General features: G+C 49.4%; 1 protein-coding gene across 2 annotated transcripts in view; it reads right to left on the minus strand.

The window, feature by feature from the left end:
* Positions 1-301: 301 nt before the first annotated feature.
* PGM1 (phosphoglucomutase 1) overlaps positions 302-19,787 on the minus strand; it is a 20,530-nt gene continuing 1,044 nt past the window's right edge. Inside the window, exons 1-11 of one of the 2 annotated variants that reach the window (XM_027891073.1) lie at positions 12,135-12,694; positions 9,606-9,768; positions 9,221-9,367; positions 8,454-8,579; positions 7,497-7,687; positions 6,970-7,124; positions 6,429-6,544; positions 3,045-3,180; positions 1,754-1,937; positions 1,286-1,420; positions 302-545 (exon numbers count right to left, since the gene is read on the minus strand). In XM_027891073.1, coding sequence (XP_027746874.1) covers positions 456-545; positions 1,286-1,420; positions 1,754-1,937; positions 3,045-3,180; positions 6,429-6,544; positions 6,970-7,124; positions 7,497-7,687; positions 8,454-8,579; positions 9,221-9,367; positions 9,606-9,768; positions 12,135-12,392 — 1,701 coding nt within the window. In that variant the 5' untranslated portion in view covers positions 12,393-12,694 and the 3' untranslated portion in view covers positions 302-455. Of the gene's footprint in view, positions 546-1,285; positions 1,421-1,753; positions 1,938-3,044; positions 3,181-6,428; positions 6,545-6,969; positions 7,125-7,496; positions 7,688-8,453; positions 8,580-9,220; positions 9,368-9,605; positions 9,769-12,134; positions 12,695-19,787 lie in introns of those variants that run through there. The other variant, XM_027891074.1, reaches the window with a different exon arrangement.

Below are 19,787 nucleotides of genomic sequence, written 5' to 3' on the forward strand. Positions count from 1 at the left end.
CATTTTCATAACTGGTATTTAAATGGGAAAACCCACCTGAGTGAAAGATACTCTGCTTTAATACACAGCCATTGCTTATTAAAAGACTGTGTGTTACCAAAAATATTTGTGCTTCTTTTCCAAGAGAGTTTCCACAATAGGAAAAAATCCTTTGAATATTGAAAAATGCAGTATTTTTGTTATTCCTAGTGGCTTTTGTTTAAGGAAAAGCCAAGAGTCCATGTGCTGACCCAAAGGTTGCCTAACGAGCACCACACACAACCCACGGGGACACAGAGAAGCAGCACAGCAACAGAACACGGGGTGCTGAGGGCTGGGGTTTATTATTGTCTATCCTTAGCAGCAAAACAGTGTTCTTAAATACAAGGATAAAATGACCATTCCTCTCTCAGGGACAGAAGGGACAAGGGGAGGTGGGCTGACCTTCCCCACGTGCATCCCGCGGCGGTGCCGCTCTATGTGATGACGGTGGGCCCGGTGCGGCCAGTCCGCTCGTGGAGCTGGGAGAGCTTCAGTGCAATGGAGATGAGAGGGGCCAACATCACCTGCAGGGACGAGAGAGGTGGCTCAGAACCACTGCAGCACATGGAGCTCTCACATGCCATGTCCAGCCTTCCTTTGTGGGCATCTGGGCTCAGCCCAGGAAACCCAAAGCTCAGCTCTGCTGACCAAAGGACTGGTTTGGGCTCACATGAGCTGTGGGACCAGCGAGAGGGATGCAGTGCTCAGAGAGGAATCCCAAGCTCAGCTCCAGTGTTGCTGCTGCCCCCTCCCTGTGCCATATCCTGAACTCTGTTGCACTACGATCCAGGACAAGGAAACCCTGAGTTCAGTTTATTCCTCTCACAATGTGGGGTTTTTAGTCTATTTGTCAGTAGTGGCACAGCAAGTTGTGCACAAAGAGCTAACAGAGTGTTTGCTGGGGAATATAGAATCACAGAATAGGCTGAGTTGGAAGGGACCCATCAGGATCATCAGTCCAGTTCCTGGCCCTGCACAGACACCCCAACAAAACCCTCTGTCCTTGGGAGTATCATCCAAACACTCCCTGAGTTCTGGCAGCCTTGGTGCTGTGGCCACTGCCCTGGAGAGCCTGTTCAGTGCCCAACCACCCTCAGGGGGGAAGAAGCTTTTCCTTAACCTAAATATAAGAGGATTCTTTTCATCCTGTGCCTACAAGAGCACAGCAGCGTTTTAAGCTGTAAAGAACATGCACTGAACTCACTACAGAACAGGTCAGTGCCACCTTAGGTACAGCTGCATCCAGCTGGGATTCCACACCCACCTGTGGATCCTGGTGGATCTTCTGTGCGTCCTTCTCGTAGCTGTCGATGTAGAGCCGCACGGTGGCTCCCGCACTGCCGGTGCCGCTCAGCCGGAAGATGATCCGGGAGCCGTCGGAGAAGATGAGCCGCAAGCCCTGGGCAGGGAGGAGGGAGGGAAGAGTCTCTCAGCTCTTGGGTATCCAAGGTATTTTCCACGAGAGCCAGTGTGGCTATGCCCAACCTGCACCATCCCTGTGCTCCTCCTCTTCAGGGAGCCACAGAAGGTTCTTTTGTTACCCTCTCCCCATTCCCATGGGGATTACTGTCCCTCCTACCCCACGCTGGAGAACTTGCTAGAGCTGAACACAAAGCACGTTGTTGCCAGGAGGTTCCTACCTCAGCACATGCCTGGAAACAAGAGCTGCCACACACAACATTCCCAACCCACTGCTATTCCATGAAAATAAAGAAAACACTCCTGTGCCCACCTGGTTTTTGGAGACACTTCCATCCACGGGGTCATTGTACTCAAAGTTATCTGCCTTCTCCACCGTGTAGGCCTTGTCCCCACACGACAGCTGCTTCCCCACGAAGGAGCGGTCGAACATCACCGCCTCCAAATCCTTCATCATTTTGTTGGCTGCGTCCGCATCCACCTCCTCATAGTCATACCTGCACCGGCCACCACACGGGTCAGGGAGGGGAGGTGCAGTGGGCACTGAGGGTTTGTGATGCCCTTTCTGACCCCTGCCTTCTGCCCTGTGGGTGTCCTCTGCTCCCACACTGAGCACAGGAAGAAAAGGCACATAAAAAGCACCAGAACAGGTTGCCCAGAGCAGCTGTGGCTGCCCCGTCCCAGGAAGTGTCCAAGGCCAGGTTGGAGGGGGCTTGGAGCAACCTGGGCTAGTGGAAGGTGTCCCTGCCCATGGCAGGGGGTGGAATGAGATGGGCCTTATGGTCTGACCCGCCCACCCCTGCACTGAGTGTGCTCTGCAGACACCTGGGGTGCTAAAAGGCTGCCCTTTTATCCCAGACTTTGGCATTTTCCCCCAGGTCTCCATGCCTCAGGTGTGTGCTGGCTTTGCATTGTGGGAGAAAAAGAAAGAAGAAGAAAAAAAATAAAAAGGAAAAGGCAAGTTCTTTCATTTGGCAATTTGAGAGGGAATTTTCATGTAGGTTTTCCAAGCTGAAAGATTTCTGCCTAATGCTTTCACTCCAGGTGACATTCCCACCTCTGCTTGTGTGCAGGCTGGTTCTCACTCCTTCCCTTTCCATCTTCTATATCTACTGCAGGTTAAATTAGAGTATTTTGGGACTGGACAGAAACTCATCCAGGTATATAACAGCCTGGGAGCTGGGCATTCCACAAGATACTGCTGTCACTGAAGGCATCACAAATTTGCTGCTGGTTTGGGCTCTCAAGAGCCCAGCATACTGAACTGATGGCAAAAAAGACCTGGAAGTTAAAAAAATCATTAAAAAAAGATGCTTTGTATGTATAAAATGTACAGCCTGGGCAGGCTTTGGTACGAGATTTACGTCTAGAATAACAACCCTAAGTTGGACACGGTGCAGGGTTCCAGTGAATCCCATTCCATGTGATCCAGGTGTGTTACAAACTGCTCAGGGAGTTCTGAATTACTATGAGAGTCACAGCAAGTGCCCCAGGCAGGAGCAGCCCCACGGTGACACCCCAGTGCCATCAGTGCTTTGGCTCTGACCTGGAGGGCTGGACACGGGACAGCAGGAGGTGTGAGGTGTTGGAAGCACTTTTCCCACCTGGTGAAGTAGTTCCTGCCATACTTCTGCCAGTGGTCCTTCATGATGTCCTCCACGCTCTGCTTGCGGGTGGCCAGGATGGACAGCCAGGCCAGCACGGCCCACAGCCCGTCCTTCTCCCGGATGTGGTCGGAGCCTGTGGAGGGAACAGCACAGACACAGCTCCCACTCCTTTCACCTACCTTGTCTGCTCTCTTCCATCCATCTGGCAGCGCTACAGGCTCCCAAATGGAAGGCATTCCCACAGCTCCATCCCTGCTGCATCGTTAGAGCGGGGCAGGACATCATCTACTTTCAGCTACAGCCCAAGGAAAACATTCGGCCCCTTTCAACACACACACACTCATTGTTCACAGATCCTTAACTCTGTTCCCAAGGAAGGAACAGGGAATGAACAGTGAAAAGGTCATCAAATAAAAAAAAAAAAAAAAGGCAAATGCAGAGGAGCAGCTCAGGAAGAACATTGAGCTCCTCAACAGCTGCCACGTTGTGTCTGCCAAGCAGCACACTGGGATCAGCACAAATCCTGGCCCAGCACCAGGACAAATGTCAGCCCTCCTGGGGAACCAAACCTCAGCAACTCTGGAATTACCCCAGAATGGGGAGAGGAGCAGCAGGTCAGAGAGCACCAGCCATGGGGCTGGAAAACAGCAGGGCAGGGAGAGACATCCACCTGTGGAGACCAGGAGAGCTCCCACACACCAGGCATGGAGGGGCTGGAAAACCCCTTTTGGAACAAAGGAAGATTCACAGAACCGCAGAACAGCTGAGGTTGGATGAGACCACAGTGGGTCGTCTGCTTTGACCTCCCTGCTCCAGCAGGGTCATCCCAGAGCACGTGGCACAGGATTGCATCCAGGTTTTTCACTATCCCCAGTGAGGGAGACTCCACACTTTCTCTGGACAGTCTGTTTAGTGCTTGGTCACTGTACAGGGAAGAAGTTCTCCCTCATGTCCAGGTGGAATTTTCTGTGCCTGTTTGTGCCCATTGCCTCTCATTCCTGATTCCCAAAGCTGGCACTGCACAGAGAGCAGGAAGCCACCGGAGCCCAGCCCAGCCTTGCCCTGGGAGCACAGCAGGGGGCTGGGAACACACAGGAAACTCGAGAGGGGCTGGACCTTACACAGCACCCTGAGCACCCAAATGAAATGGGATCAAATGGCCAGAACACCCCCAGCCCACCCTCAGGGCTCCAGCCTCGTCAGCTCACGCTGTGCTCCACAGCTGCAAAGTTCTCTCCTTTCCACTCTGGACAACCTCCAAACAGGTATTAATGAAATCCCAAGGAGCTAATGCACAGGGCACTCCATGTCACCCTCTCCAGGAGTGCCAGAGTGGGGATCCTCTGGGAAAGGGCTGGGGGCAGGGCACAGGTTAGGTGGAGCTTTGCACAAATCCCACTATTGTGGACGCGGCGATAAATTATCCCCACGGTCCCTCAGGGAGGAGAGAGCTGGGCAGAGGTGATGGAGAGGAATGCTAAATAAACACCAGTCCCATGTGATGTATCAGCTTATGGCTGGAATAAAATACCCAAGGAAGCAAGCAGGAATTCTGTCATGTTGCATTACTCTAATTGCTCCTGGACTCCAATCCCACCAGGTCACAGTTTGTTTCAATTTTTACTGGGTCTATTTGGCTGCTCCTTCACCTCTCTCCCCTTCAACACTCCCATTCTGTCCAGCTCCAAACAACTCCTCATTAACTTCCTATCGGCCACCCTTCCTCACCCCTTTTCATTCCTTTTTCATTCCTAAGTGCATTTGCCAGGTGGACAAATGCCCTTTGCATTGTGGAGGGAGCCCAGCACTCCTGGGCCCTTTCCTACTCTGTCCCCCAAACTGCTGCAGCCTCCAGCCACTTGGATTTGATGCTGTCTGGACAAAATCCCAAACCTCTCCTTCAGCCCCTGCTGCAAACGGAATCAGTCACTTTTATTTGGGATGGAGTTACTTCCCTGCTGGGGGATGGAGAGAAACTGGGAGCTTGTTGCTCATACAACAGTTTTGGAGAGCTGCTCATCCCAGACCACATCCCATCAGCAGCTCCAGGAACATGGAAAAGCATTTGCTGGTTTTTGGGTTGATTTATTTGCTGAAGCACTAGTGCCCTCTCATGAGCCAAGGTCCAGGATATAAACTCAGCACATGCTGAAATCATTCAGGGACTCCAAAATCTTTTTTTACTCATGACTTCCTTCAATATTTCTTTACAGAGATACCACATTTCCTGAAATTCCCCTTTTCTTCCAACCTGAGGCCAAATCCAGTGTATCAGAACAGCAACTGATTGCAAAACTCTTGCCACTGAGGACTGCTCAGCCCCACAGCACCCTGCTGTCACCCAGAGCCTGGGATCCCCTTTCTCAGGCACAGGGAAGCTGGGGGAATTCTTTCCTGGCAAGCTGTGCACCCCAGCTCCACAAAGCACTTCACCTCAGGCATTTGGGGATTTAAGGCAGCCATGCACAGGTTAAAAGGTTTTTCTGGGGTGGTGGAATGAAAGCACACAAGGTCGGAGTGTGAAATCACCCACCCTAAATTCCCTCAAGACCCTGTGCCTTGCATATCCCACCAGAGGTCCTTAGAGAACAGGGAAAACAAGATCTCAGGAGAATTCAGACCAGGTAAAACAGCCTTTGTGCAGGAATGAGGTGCCTTTTCCACAGTCAGGATGTTAACACCATATGGCAGATGCCATGGGAGAGCTCAGAAACTGCTGAGGGCTCCCAGGAATCCTGAGTGTCCTGCACACGCTGCTCCAGTGTGGAGCAAAACCTGCTCCCTTCAACTTCCCTGCACAAATAACAGTTGTGTGTCACGTGCACACCCCCAGAAATTCCTTGTGATGTTCACTTTGTTTCTCAGTAACCCAATAACTTGCTCAGACTGTTCAAAGGCAAGTGTTAATTTAAACTTTATAAATCATACCTTGTTTTCAGAACAGGAAAATGAGGGCCCTATTAAGCTCAGAGATTTAATAGTGACCTGAAACCTTCCCTAATAAAACTCTATGCTCCAAACCATATTTCTTTCCAGAAATGAAAACATTTAGAAGGCTTTCCTGGCCACCAAGAGTTGAAAAATACATTTAACATTGCACTTAATCCCCACAGACTCAATGACCGGGCTAGTAAAGAGGCCCTCAAACTTCCTGCATATCTCCACGTGCCTTCCTGAAGGACTGAGGGAAAACTGGCTCCTGCCTCACAAAACCTTCAGCATTGTTTGTTTCCACACTGATTCTTCCAAGCATTTTCTAATATTTTATTATTTTAGAAGCATTAACAACTACAGGTGAAAGAGAAATCCCAAGCTATAAAGTATAAAGAACTAAGAGGAGGGATAAAAGGATCCTGGGTGATGCCAGGAACGCTGACTTACCAGTTCCAAAACTTTCCTCTCCACACAGAGACAGTTTGTTTGCATCCATCAGGTTTCCAAAGAACTTCCAGCCTGTCGGAGTCTCATACAGAGCGATCTTTGTAGCCTGGGCCACCCTGCAAAGGTAAGAAGGCCAAGTCACATCCCAGCTGGATTCCTGGTGCTCCCATCTGAGATGCTGCAGTATCAGCCTCTCCCTTGGGGTCACACTGCAGGCAGGGAATGCCGCTGCTCTGGGGTTTTATCCTCAATTTTATCACAGTGTAACATTTGGAAAATGGGTGGGATGTGCATTTAAGGAACAGATACAAACACACAGCTCTTTGAAAGCAACTTTAAGTTGTGGATCTGCAAACATTTTACAAATTATCACTATATAAAATTTAAGAAAAAAAAAAAAGGTGGGGAGGGTAATTTGTTTGGACTTATCTGCAGAGAAGAGCCAAGAGCACAGCCCAGCTCTTCTCCCTACTACAGGGATGTGTTAAACCCCAAAAGAGGGACAGGGCTCCCTCCCCGCTCCCACCTGAACAGCTGGTACCTGTCGAGGGCCCCGCTGGTGGGCATGCTCCGGGCAAATCCCCGGACTCCGGTCTGCTGGAAGTACGGGATGCTGAGAATGTTGGCGGCGATGACGGCCACGGAGTCGGAGGGGTTCACGAAGAAGCCGTGCTTGCCCAGGATCATGTTGCGATCCTGGGGAGGACAAGAGGGGAACAGCTCTGCTCCCTGCTCAGCACAGGAGCTGCTCATAAACCCAACAGCTCCCAGGGATTTTCTGACTGCACTGGAATAAAAACAGAGCTTCGAAACACCTGGATAGTGTTTCACCTTCCTGCTGGCTTTTCACAGCCTTTAAAATTATTTAAATACGGTTTGGGCTTCTTTATTGACACAGTAGCCGGCTATTGCCCTGGTGCCAAAATGCAGCAAGTGGTTCCCTTCCATTTATGACTACAGAGGGAGAGAAAAAAGCTTTGCTTTCATCCTCTATTTAAAATCAGCTGAGCATTAGTCCCCCACAGCTGGTTAGAAGGCCAAAAAGTGACCACAGAACAGCTCATTTACCCCGTCTCCATCAAAGGCAGCTCCAAAGTCGTACTCTCCCGTCTTCATGGTCTGGACCAGGTCGGCAGCGTAGGTTAAGTTGGGGTCAGGGTGGTGGCCCCCAAAGTCCTCCAGTGGGGTGCAGTTCACAGCTGAATTTGCTGGGGCTCCCAGCTCCTCACACAGGATCTTCTTCACATAAGGGCCCACAACTGTCACAGAAAAACATGGAGAGAAACAAGTTGTCTCTGCCCTCGGTCAGCTCTGCAGCAGCCACGTCACCACCCGCCCCTGAGCTGCTCAGGCTGGGGCAGTTCATGGGATTTATGTTCCTAAAGCACAGGAGCAACCAGAGGGTGGTCAGTTCATGTGGTTTATGGTACTGAAGCACAGCAGCTCCATAAATCTGGAGACAACAGGAACAAGATGCCAAGAAAACCAGGGTGCTCCCAGTGTCTGTGAAAGGGACTCACAAGTTTGGCTGATATATTAAATTATATAAATCCGTCTAATGGTCCCATTTTTGTACTCAAACTTCTATGGGAACATCTTTGCCTAACTGCTGTGACCCCTTGGGACACTGACTGATGTGAAGTCAGGACAGCTTTGATCACAGCTTCTCCTCTGTCTCTAAAGTGCTGACTGACACATGTGAGCCCTCCAGCATCCCCCAAATTCCACCAATATCTCTGCCCCGGGGCGATTCCCAAGCCCAAACATTTCACAGAATCCTAGAATGGTTTGTGTTGGAAGGGATCTCAAAGTTATCATCTCATTCCAACCCCCAAAATACAATATTTGACAAAAGAAAATAACGTAAGGCATAAAAAGTTCGCTTGCAAGAAGAAAAATCCAGGATGCTACAAAACAAAAATCAAACTTCCAAGTGATGGATATAAATTCCAGTAAAATCTTTTGCTGAAGGAGAGCCCCTGGGGCACCCAGCCCCCTAAAATGCCCCAAGCCCAGCCGGGGTACCTCCGTGCATGGCATCGATGCGGATCTTGAGGTGGTTTTTCCCTGAAAGCAGCTCCTTTAACGCACTGAAGTCAAAGATATTCCTCAGCATGTTGGCATAAGCTTCCACAGAATCCACAATTTCCACTGGAAAAGAAAAGGGAGTGGAGACCAACTCTCAGAGTCTGCAATCTTTGTAACAAAGGCCCTGTTGCTGGGCTGAGCATCCACAGAGCACAGGGCAGGGCTCAGCACAAAGCCTTCCACATCCCACAGGATCAGCTGATAGACAGAAATAATGGTGCCTAATTAAGAATTTAATTACAGGTTCTCACTGCTAAGCAGGTCACAGACAAATGGACCAACAAAATCCTTAAGGCAAACTCTGTTCCCAGCTATGACTCCCAAGAGGCTCACTTGCCTGGAGAGTGGGATTAAAGGAAAAGGGGAATATACAGATATATATAATCAGATATTTAATTCCACCAAAGTCAGTGGGAACTGTGAACTTAATAGTTAAAAAAAGCTGCACCTTTGCAGTCAACAGGCAATATAAAAACCCCATTAACATAAAAATCCCAGTACATAAATGGGGACTGAGAGAAACACCAACATTTATCATATTTTAATTTATTTATTTTTTAGTCAGCACAAGTCACCAGGAGATGGTAAATAAATACTTGCAGTGTTTTTTCAAAAGTCTTCTTTTAATGCATTTTCATATTCCACTGCTGACTGACAGAAATCACATATGAAATATAACACCTTTCCCACTCACATTTGCTTACCTGTAAAGGGTTTAAATTTGTTCTCCAAGTCAAACTGCTGCTTCCCAATGGTGCTCAAATCCACCTGGAGGTCTGGGCAGATGGCATACTCCTCAATTTTCTTGCTGATTTGGAAAATTTTATCCGTGATGGCTTCAGGAGCAGGACCTGGGAGAGAAAATGGGCAAGGGGGAAGATGGTAAAGAGGGATGGATGTACTTCAGGAGTTCAGCAGACCCAGGGCTGGGAATCCCAGGGTATGAGGGGAGCAGGTTTGCTCTCTTTAGGGAAACCCACTGCTCAGGGCATCGGATCCCTGTGCTATTAAAGCAGGAATTGGGTTCCTTGGGGTCAACACGAGAAACAACCAAACAAACGCAGCAAACGAGGGGCGGAGGGCCCTCACCTCCATTGGCAATGTTGAATTTGATGCCAAAGTCCCCGCTGGGCCCCCCGGGGTTGTGGCTGGCTGTCAGGATGATGCCCCCAATGGCCTTGATCTTGCGGATGATGCAGGACACGGCCGGGGTGGACAGGATCCCGTTCTGTCCGATGACCAAGCGCCCGATCTGCGGACGGGACAGCAAAACAAACTCCTGTGAGCCCAAATCCCAAACCCACCAAAGCCCAAATGCCAGCAACGGGTAAACCAGAGCCCTGGAGGCGTGTGGATGGCAGAGGAGCCCTCCTTGTTCCTGGGAGGCCTCCAAGCTCTCCATGGTGCATCCAACCCCACACTGTTGTGCCTCTGGAGTGTTTTCCTTACAGAATGCTGCAGCTCAGCTGGTCATGGTGCACTGGAGGGCTGAGCTCTCCAGTTATCTCTGTTTTGGTGTTGTTTAGTTGTCTCTAAACAACACCAAAACCCAACCAACCCCTCTGGCTGTGCCCTCAAACTTTGCTTTCCAAACACAAAATGCGACAGAGAGAAGCCAAAACACCCCAAAAATTGGACATCCCGGCTGCTCCCGTGGAACCAGCTGCAGGTTCGTCCAGTGGGTAACACACCTCCTTCCCCTAAATTCAGTAATCTCACTGAGATTGCATCCAGAGCAATGTGCTGAGCAATACAAAGCAATCAGAACCAGTTGCTGGAGTCCACGTAATAAAGCAGAACGAATATTTCCCTGGCAGAACATGCTCCTCACCACAGCCCCCAAATGAGGTGACAGGGATTTAAAAAACACACCAGACTCTGCACCAGCTGAGATCAGAGAGAGAACAGAAAGAGAAAAGAGGAGGGATTCCATTCAACCACAAAATGAAGCAGGGATCAGAAGGAGCGTTCCTGACCGCAGGCCCGTGGTGGGAGCTGGGCCAAGGGCACAGGATGAGTGTGATTCCGGGCCCCTGGCACTGCCAGGTGCTAAGCCCCAGCCTTCTGCCCATCAGTTAGTGCATGGCACAGCTGCCACAGACCAGCTGCTCAAAGATCTGCACCTCCAGCAAATAATGAGCATAAATGGGAAACAGCAGTTTAGGACCCCACGGTGAGGCCCCGCTCGTGGGGCAGCAGCTCAGGGTGGAGCCCTCTGGGTTTTCATTTGAAGTGGCCCCACCTACACAGGGTTTGTTTTTGCCCATTCTCAGCCCAAGCCAGAACACCTTGATCTGTGCTTTATTCACCAGCACACCTTGTCCTGTGCTTTATTCACCAGCACACCTTGTCCTGTGCCTCCAAATTTTGCTCCTCCAGGAAGCTCCTCTGCAAAACTTCACCTCTTGTTGCCCAGTTTCCCTTTGAGAGTCATATTCTGCAGCACTCCCATACTCTGCAGGCAGCTCAAGGGATGCTGCAGAGGACTGGCAAAATAAGGGATCTTCCCTCCCAAACCAGACAGGAGAGCTGGATGAACCCATCAGGTCCTCCCCACACACCCAAACTGCAGCTTTTCCCCACAGTGAGGAAGGAAAGGAAGAAACACTTGTCTCCATAGGAGCTGCTCTCTGATTTAGGGCCCTCCTTGCCTTCCAGAGGTTTTCAGCTGTCATTCCCCACCCATCCAGTGCTCAGTCCCTTCTGGTAACCAGTGGAAAAGGCTGTTTCTTGCAACAATGTGCTGAACAATTTACACTTAATGCTTTTTGATTCTCTGGAATTTCTTCTGAGAAAAACCTGAGGCTGGAGAAACACCTTTCATGGAATTCTCAAAACAGACCCACTCTGTGCAGCAATTTTGGGTTGCAGCCCTTCAGAGCAATCCAGGCCACATTTCCACCCTGGTTTTACTGAGAGCCCACTAAGATGCACAGAGGGAATAAAGAACACCTAACATTCCTAAGATCCAGGTCTCTCAGAATAACAAGAGATCCAGGATAGACATCAGAGCCTTTTCTTCTTAAAAAGCAGAAGGAAATAGATACAAAACCCCAAAGCCCAAGAGCCTTGCAGTGCATGAATCACGATCCACCACAAACAGACAAGCCTGTCCTGCTTCCAAAACACAGAATTCCAGCACAACTGAGATCCACATTAAGGTTGCCACTCACTTCCTCACCCTCATCTCAATTTTCAAAGGCTCCTGGAGTATTTATCACAACTTAAAACTGGTGAGAAAGAAACATCCAAGTTTTACCTTTTCCTTTGCCAGTCTGGTGGCTCTCCCTGTTACTTCATTTCTGAACAATTCTCATGGAAAGGCTACAAAATCCGAGTGCCAACAGCCTGGGGCTGTCAAACCCCAAAGCGAGAACACACCAACACCAAACAGTATTTATTTTCCGTTCTCCAGGTGTATTCTGTACCCCACTGTGTCACTTAGAGTGAAATCTGAATCATTTCTGTACTACCAAACTGGTTTTCCATTAAAAACTTAACTCCTACAGTTGAATAAAGCCTTTAGGGAAATTAAATCTCCCGAGTGACTAATTTGTTAAGGTCTCCTGCATTTATCAGCCACGCACCGACAGGAATTTAGGGATTTAATTTACCAACCCCGTTGGCAGCAGCCATTTGGACAATCAGTTCCACTGCAGACTTATTGAGGTACCTCCCATCACCTCCAACAACCAGAGAAGATCCCTGGCGGTCTCTCAGGTCTATGGAAAAAAAGATACTCTGGAGGAAGTTCTGCAAATAGTTCGTCTTGGATTCAAAGTAAAAGGTCTTCTTCCGTAACCCGCTGGTTCCCGGTTTCTGGTCGTTGTAAGGAGCTGTTGGCACGGTTAGCACGGGCAGAGGAGAGCCTTCCATGTTCTTTTTTCATACAAATGCATTGAAAAAGCGAAATATGCCAAAATTAATCCCCAACCTTGGCCCACCTATTAGACAGGAGTTCAGGGAACCCGCTGGACACCCAAAAATAGCCCCTTGAACCTTGAGCTGCCGCTGGTTTCTGTAACTGAAGACGCTTTCCCGTACTTGCTGGGGAGGATCAATGTCCCGGAGAACACACAATTCCACGCTGCTGGGAAAAGGTTTCTGTCTTCTTTACCACCTGCTGGTTCCCACAGACACAGCTCCTGGCCATTCCCGAGCCCAGCGGGGTCAATCCATGTGGTTCTCCCTCAGGGCAGGGGCGAGGGGGAGGCAGGAACAGCTCAGCTCCCGCTCGGGATGTGCTGCTCCGGTGTTTTTGCCAGCCCAGCAGATCCACAGGGCAGTGCCAGGCCAGGCCAGCACGCTGGGTCCCTGGGAGGCAACCTTCCAGAGGGATCCTGCCAGAGTTATTTAGCAAAGTCTGGTGAGTTAAAGGTCACTCTTAAAATGGAAGGGAGCGGATCCGTTACCTCCCGTTTGCTCACGCAGCTCCTGCCCTGACAACCCGACTTCTCCAAGGGCTCCCTCAAACACAGGGATGTTATCCACCAGGAACAGCAGGAAAAACCCAGAGAAGCTGAAAAGCCACAGGAGCAATGGGTTCAACTGAGCACCCCCAGCAAGTCTCAGCGAGATTAAAACCACAAAAAACCATCAAATGTTTTGGAAAACCGCATCTGGCAAAGCTACTCATTTGGGAACAGCTTAAACACATCCGGGAGAGACTCAGAGACCAAGAAACTTCTATGAAGCATCATCTTCCTGAGCTGGGGAAGGTAAATAAAGGAAGGGAAGCTTGTAGAGTCCTCATCTCTGGAAGTGTCCAAGGCCGGGCTGGATGGGGAAGGAGCACCCTGGTGTAGTGGAAGGTGTCCCTGCCCATGGCAGGGGGTGGGATGAGGTGGCCTTTAAGGTCCCTCCCCACCCAAACTATGCTATGATTCCAAATCAGCCTTTCCTCCAAAGCTCTTCAGTAACACTGAGAGTCCTCTGTCTGCTGCTGGAAACAATGTATGGATATTTTACTGGAGCAGTTACAGCACAGACACTTTGTACCAAGTCCCTCTGTGCTGTCCCCCTGCGCAGGGGACAGCAGGTGTGTACTCAGCTGAACAGGGAGAATTCCCAAAGGTGCTCAGGGACTCTTTCCCAAGCTGCCGAGTCTGTCACTGCTCCAGCCATTGATATATTTTCTTCCAAGGGGTACAGAGATCACAGAACCTAAAGGCTGGAAAAGCCCTGTGAGATCACTGAGTCCCACCACTGACTCAGCACTGCCAAGGCCCCCAGATCCTGTTTTGTGCACCACTCCATTAAAATCCAGTTGCATAATTGGTATGAACCAACACATCTTTTACACCAACAACGAGATTTCCTGGGATACAGAAACAACTGGGTTGTGTTTTATCCGTCCTGAGACTCCCTTAATTCCTAGGCACAGGTTTCCCTCTAGTGGCACAGGAACCACAATCCAGCTCCCAAAATTACAGCTGGCAGGAAAAGGCCTAAGCAAGCTCTTTCCCTTCTTATTCTCCAGATAAACTTGGTGCCCTGTGAAATGTCGTGGCATTAAGTGACAGGAGGAGGGCACAGGACACCACCCAGCTCCCGTGACTGCACATGGAATTACTGGCAGGGAAAAGGCCTACAAGAGGTTGGAATCAGTGTGGGTAAGAAAGTACACATGGATTGGACAGAGGAATCAAATCAAATTAAGCTGGAGAGGAGAGTGTTGGCCATTAGTGAAATGTTTGTGTACATGAAGTGCAACACATTCTGTCAAATGAAATATAAAATAGTGCATAGAAAGCTTAGGGACAAGAACAGTGTAACAACCAGCCTGGTTTTGGGGTGCTCACCTGCTCCCAGGGCTTTCCTGAAACTTCTGCATCACTATTGGGATAATCTAAAGCACCACTAACTGCCCAAGCAGGACTGGACAGGGGTTGGGCATCACAGGCTGCCAGAGCATTCAGAGGTGGGAAAGGTCACCAAAGGTGGATGCTGAGCACCTCTGGACTGGGGCAGGGTCATTAGATCCAGGATCTGGGAGGCTTTGTTGGGATGACTGTGGTCATTACAGATCACTCCCAGCTGGAAAGGAATTCGGGAATCCAGCAGGTCATCAGCTCCCTCCCAGAACTGGTGCAGGATCAAGTACACCCAGAAAGCTGATATAAGTTGTTCTTGAAATCTTTTTCTCCAGGCAATGCCAGTGCATCTCCAGCCTTGCAGCTGGAATTGTTCCCCCACAGTCTGCTGGACATCTTCCTTGCAGTGGTGTGAGTCCTCCTGAGCTGACACAGCACACAGATAAATCATAATCCTCTTCCTGACAGCCCCTCACACACCTGAAATCCTTTGGCTATAGACTCTGGGTGCCCTCTCTGCTCCAGTAAACACCCCCAGTCCCCTGAGCTTTTCCTTGGGGGCGTCTTTCCGGGGTTTCTTTTTCCTGATGGAATTCAGAGGTTGGTGAGGGCATCTCCCCCTCCCACTGCAGGCCAGGGCATTTGTTAGCTTGGGTCCTTCTCCTGACCTGCACTTCAGACACACAAGAACTGAGTGAAAATCAATAACCAGCTGCCCCCACTCAGAGGCAGATAAAGCCCACGTACCCTCTGTGGGGCTGTGTTCAGCTGCAATCCTTCTTTTCCAGCTTTGCAGGAACTTCTGGCAGCAACCAGCTGCTGACAGGCACCATCTCCTTACACCCTTCTTGTGTGCTTACTCCAAAAGACACAGAGCACAAAATCCCAGGCAGCAAACAGAGTAAAATCACTTCACACGTATTTGGTGGCTTTCCTTCAGGACAGGATCCCATTCCCGTGACTCCTGCCCTCAGGAAAGCACAGTTCCCTGCACTGCCCGTGTGCTTTGGCCATAAGAGGGTGCCAAGAGCCCTGAAAAACCCCACTGATCAGCTGCCAAAAGCTGGCACTGCGTGCACTGTGTGCCTGAGGACGACTGTGGTCCAGGCTGTGACATTTGGCAATGCCAGGACAACTGGAGCTCGAGTCAAATAAACAGACTGTGAGCCTGCTGGTCATACAAGGAGTGCTGCTCCAGCCACGCAGCACTTTGGTTCCATCAAGAAATCAAAAAGCTGAATTTGGAAGTCGCTGCAGAGATTATGGAGAGGCAAAAAACTGTCTGGGACCATGGCCAGAACACATCCACGTGAATCACTCCAGAATTAAGAAACGCTCTTCTGTTCCTGCACTGCATCCCAGTTACAATGAGCAGAGTGGGTGGCACAGAAAGGGCCCAGGAGGGTTGGGAATGGAACCCCCATGTCCAGGTTTGTCCACAGGAAGTCCACAGCAGCGACCAGGATTGAGAAACTCTGTGCTCAAAGGTCAGCCCTTCAAAGCACACCCAAATCTGCATATTATCTCCAATGCCCTGCCCCTGCAGCAGGCAAAGGGCAGGGATTCCAGCTGGTTTGCCTCAAGCAGACCCAGGAATGTTCCGGGATTTCTGGCCCCAGCCTGCTGATTGACAGCACCTATTCCTGAATCCTCTTAAAAACCAGCACCTGAACCCCCCCCAAAAAAAATCCCGAGGCAGGGATAACCCTACACAAACCATTCTCCTAAAGGTTTTCCTAGGCAGCAATTCATTTACCTTCCCAAGGCAACACACTCCTTTCCTTAGCCTTAAGCTTCCAAAATGCCTTCAACATTTGACCTTTTAATTCTTGCCCTGTCCCCAGCAGGCCAGAGAATGATGACACCTTGTTCCCTGCAGCCTCTCAGTGCCTCCCCATCCCTTGGCTCAGGTCATTCCCTCTTCACTGGCCCCACCTCCTCCTCCCAGAATCCCAGAATGGTTTGGGTTGGAAGGGACATTAAAGTTCATCTCGTTCCACCCCCTGCCATGGGCAGGGACACCTTCCACTAGCCCGGGTTACTCCAAGCCCTGTCCAGCCTGGCCTTGAACACTTCCAGGGCTGGGGCAGCCACAGCTGCTCTGGGCAACCTGTGCCAGGGCCTCACCACCCTCACAGGGAGAAACTCCTTCCCTCCAGAATGACCTCAGGCCATTCCTGCTCGTGTCTCCCCAACCACACTGGACCCTCTCTGAGGGTGGTGCCCCAGGTCAGGACTGAAGTTCCTGGTGAGACCTTATTTCCTGGGTTTCACTTACACAGCCTGACTTTAAAATCCAGAAATGATGATTTTCTGGATAACTGGATGACGCTGCCACCAGTCTTTGTCCTCTGCTCATCAGATCTGCTGCAGTGTGTTACTCTGCATCCTGTGCTATGAATATATACCATGTGCATATTACACTTTTTAGGACGTCTGCCTTCTTCACACTTTTTACTGATATTTATGTTTATTCCTAAAATATGTTCCAGCTCATTTGAAACATTAATCCATACATTGGCCAACTCAGAACTATGATAGGGTGGGCAGGACCCCCCACAGTGCATTCCTAGATGCCGATGAGCTTGGCCTTGGCATCACACACATGGAGAGCAGCTCTCCGGCCCAATCCTTATCCCAAACTTTGCCTTGACAAAGAGAAGCCTTTAGTCTCCATCCTGCTGCCCTGCAGCCCAGCCAGAGCTGAGGTGTCTGGTTATGCAGAGTCATTGTCCCAGAGATTACAATTAAATCCCTGTAGGATGAATTTCAACCCTGCCTGCTGGATTTGCAGAGATTAACTGCAAAGCACCTTAGCTCTGTCTCTGAGCTGGAGTTTCATTAGTGTAGAGTTGAAAATTCCAAAGAGGCACTGAAACTGGACAACCTGACACTGCCTTAATCACCTTCCACTGTAAACTGGCATAAGCCAATTAACTTTACAGGCAGAAAGAGGCTAAGCTGGTGTAACAGCAGCCTGCAACCTGTAAGAGCTGCTGCAGCATTGGCTGCCTCCTAAAATCCACCATCCTCCACAATCAGGAAATATCTGCAGTCGGTATTTATTTCCTTACTTCACATATCACACCTCAATTCCCCCTTCTGCCTGTGAGAAAAACAGGAGCATTAGAAAGACCAGAAACTGAGGCTTTTCTTACCAGCCTGTACGATCACTGCATCTAGTTCTGGTACACAGGGATTGCTTTTTGGAATAACTTTCTGTATGATCACCTTATTTTGATATTTTTAACACCGGGAGCTTTAACTTGAAGGAAAGATCTCAGTGGGAACTGGTCTGGAGGCTGTGGCAGAACAGCACAAAGGGAGCTCCAAAAGTAGAGCAGTGGCAAATAAAGAGGGTTTAAACACTTGGTTTCCCTGCATAACTGAGTGGGGAAAAAGTTAAATAACAGCCAAGCCAGGAAATCAAACTTCCTAGGGTAGAGAGCAGCTTTTCTAATAAAATCCCCGTGTCCTGCAGCTGTAAAACAGAGCTGGGCAGTATTTAGTATGCAAAGCACTGCCTGGCATTCAAAACACCTTCCAGCTACTTTGCAGCACTTGGAAAACTGTTTAGTTAAGAAGGAACCAAGAGCACAGTAAATTTGTGGAATAGCAGGTGACAGTGTCAGTGAATCAGCCTGGTGCTGGTTATATGATCAGGTCTGGATTTACAGCTTCAGTTCTGTCATTTTTGGTTGGGTTTGAAATAAAGCTGTTGCACTGCCATCATTCTACTGACATGTGATGCTCCAGCAGGAGTTTTCAAGCTTTTATTCATGTAATTAAAGAGTCAGACTCACTATGTGGGAACAACATCCAGGAAACCTGGCACAGGGACCAAAACAAGGCAGGGAGGCAATGCTGGATGCCAAGTGAGGATGGCAAACCCAACAATCTCTGCTGCAGTTTGCTTATATAAATGCAAACTTAAAAAAGAAGATAAACACTCCTTAATCTCACAACTCCAAACTGAGTTGCTGCCAGTCAAAAATAACTACTGAGTTACATATTAACCACTCCAGGTGGAGACAGAACTAAAACTCACTCTAGCATCCTTTATTTTTACTTTTAAAACTGACAATCATCAGCGGTGGCCCTCAGGTCTCTCCTGTGTTTCCAGAGGACCATTCAGCCAGATCTTAACACCACATGGTTTTAAAGTATTCATCCAATCACCTCTTAATCCCAAGGACCAGAAATGCAGTTTTCCAGCACTTGTTTTCTCTATATTTTTCACACTGAGTCTTTCCCTGAGTCCTGGCTGCTGGAATCAGGAGATCCCCAAGAGCCCCAGCACTCAGACAAAACCACAGGCTCCAGGAATGAGTCTCCATGTGCTGTTCCTTGTTCTGCTGGACACTTTCTTACCAGTTAACAGCACTTGTCCATCCTTTTCTTTGAAGTGCTGGCAACTTCCAGTTACCTCACATTTACTCTGAAGAAACAGGATTTTCATAGACTCTTCCTTAACTACACTGTAGTAACCACTAGGAACTAATATTTGCAATTACAGGGGAAAACCACAAAGCAAGCATCCCTTAGCCATTCCAGAACAGGAAGGCTAGCACAAAAAAGATGTCTTACAATTTTATTAAAAACTCCTATCTTGCACTTGCTAAAGAAACCCTCTGGTTTTAGTCACCTCATTTCTTGAGACTGGATGGTTTCGCCCTTGTTAAGTTTGGCAACACTCGCACTGCCTTACACCAAATGTAGTCAATAACTGTACCTCAGGTTTTCAGTGGCTCTGTACTCTGCAGATCATCCCCCTGAACCTCCTCTGGTTACTTATTCAGGCTTTACCTGCTGTCCCTTTATTAACCCACATATTCTTCCACATGTTCTTCCTCCACCTCCCATTTTCCCTGCCTTTTGAGCAAAGTCTCTCCCAGCACTTTGAATTCACGTGGACAAAATGCTCCGAGGCAAAGTGCTGTTGGCAAGGGCGCCCCTTGGGACCCACTGCAGCTCTGGCAGCGAGCTCAGCCCTGCACGTACGTGAGTGTCTGCACACCCTCCCAAAACATCTCCTCACCCCCCAGCATGGCTCTGCCTCCAGGCCTCTCCTTACTCCTGGGATGGAGCTGAGGTGCAGATGATGGAGAACTCGGTGCTTGGAAAGCTGCCACATCTCACCAGGGCCTGGCTGCACATCCAGAAACCTACACAAACACTTCATCCTAGAGAACAAGTTTCCCATTCTGCTTATTCACAGTGATCCATAGGGATCCTGTCCGTGTGTGCAGTCGGGCATGGAAGCTGCATGTTCCAACTCCAACCCCTTCCTAGAACAAAAAAAATAAACCAGTGTCTGCTGCTTTTCCATCAGGGAAGGCTGCACTATCCACCACTTCCAGAGGTGCACAGAGCAAGGCTGGTGCTGCTCAGGGATGCTGGAATAGAGAACCACACATCACAAAAAAGCAAATTTCTACATGGCTTAACCCCCCCCCCC

Source organism: Empidonax traillii, unplaced genomic scaffold (genome assembly GCF_003031625.1).
Source record: "Empidonax traillii isolate 1590-97213 ecotype Southwest subspecies unplaced genomic scaffold, ASM303162v1 scaffold309:size1915965, whole genome shotgun sequence".
Classification (NCBI taxonomy): domain Eukaryota; kingdom Metazoa; phylum Chordata; class Aves; order Passeriformes; family Tyrannidae; genus Empidonax; species Empidonax traillii.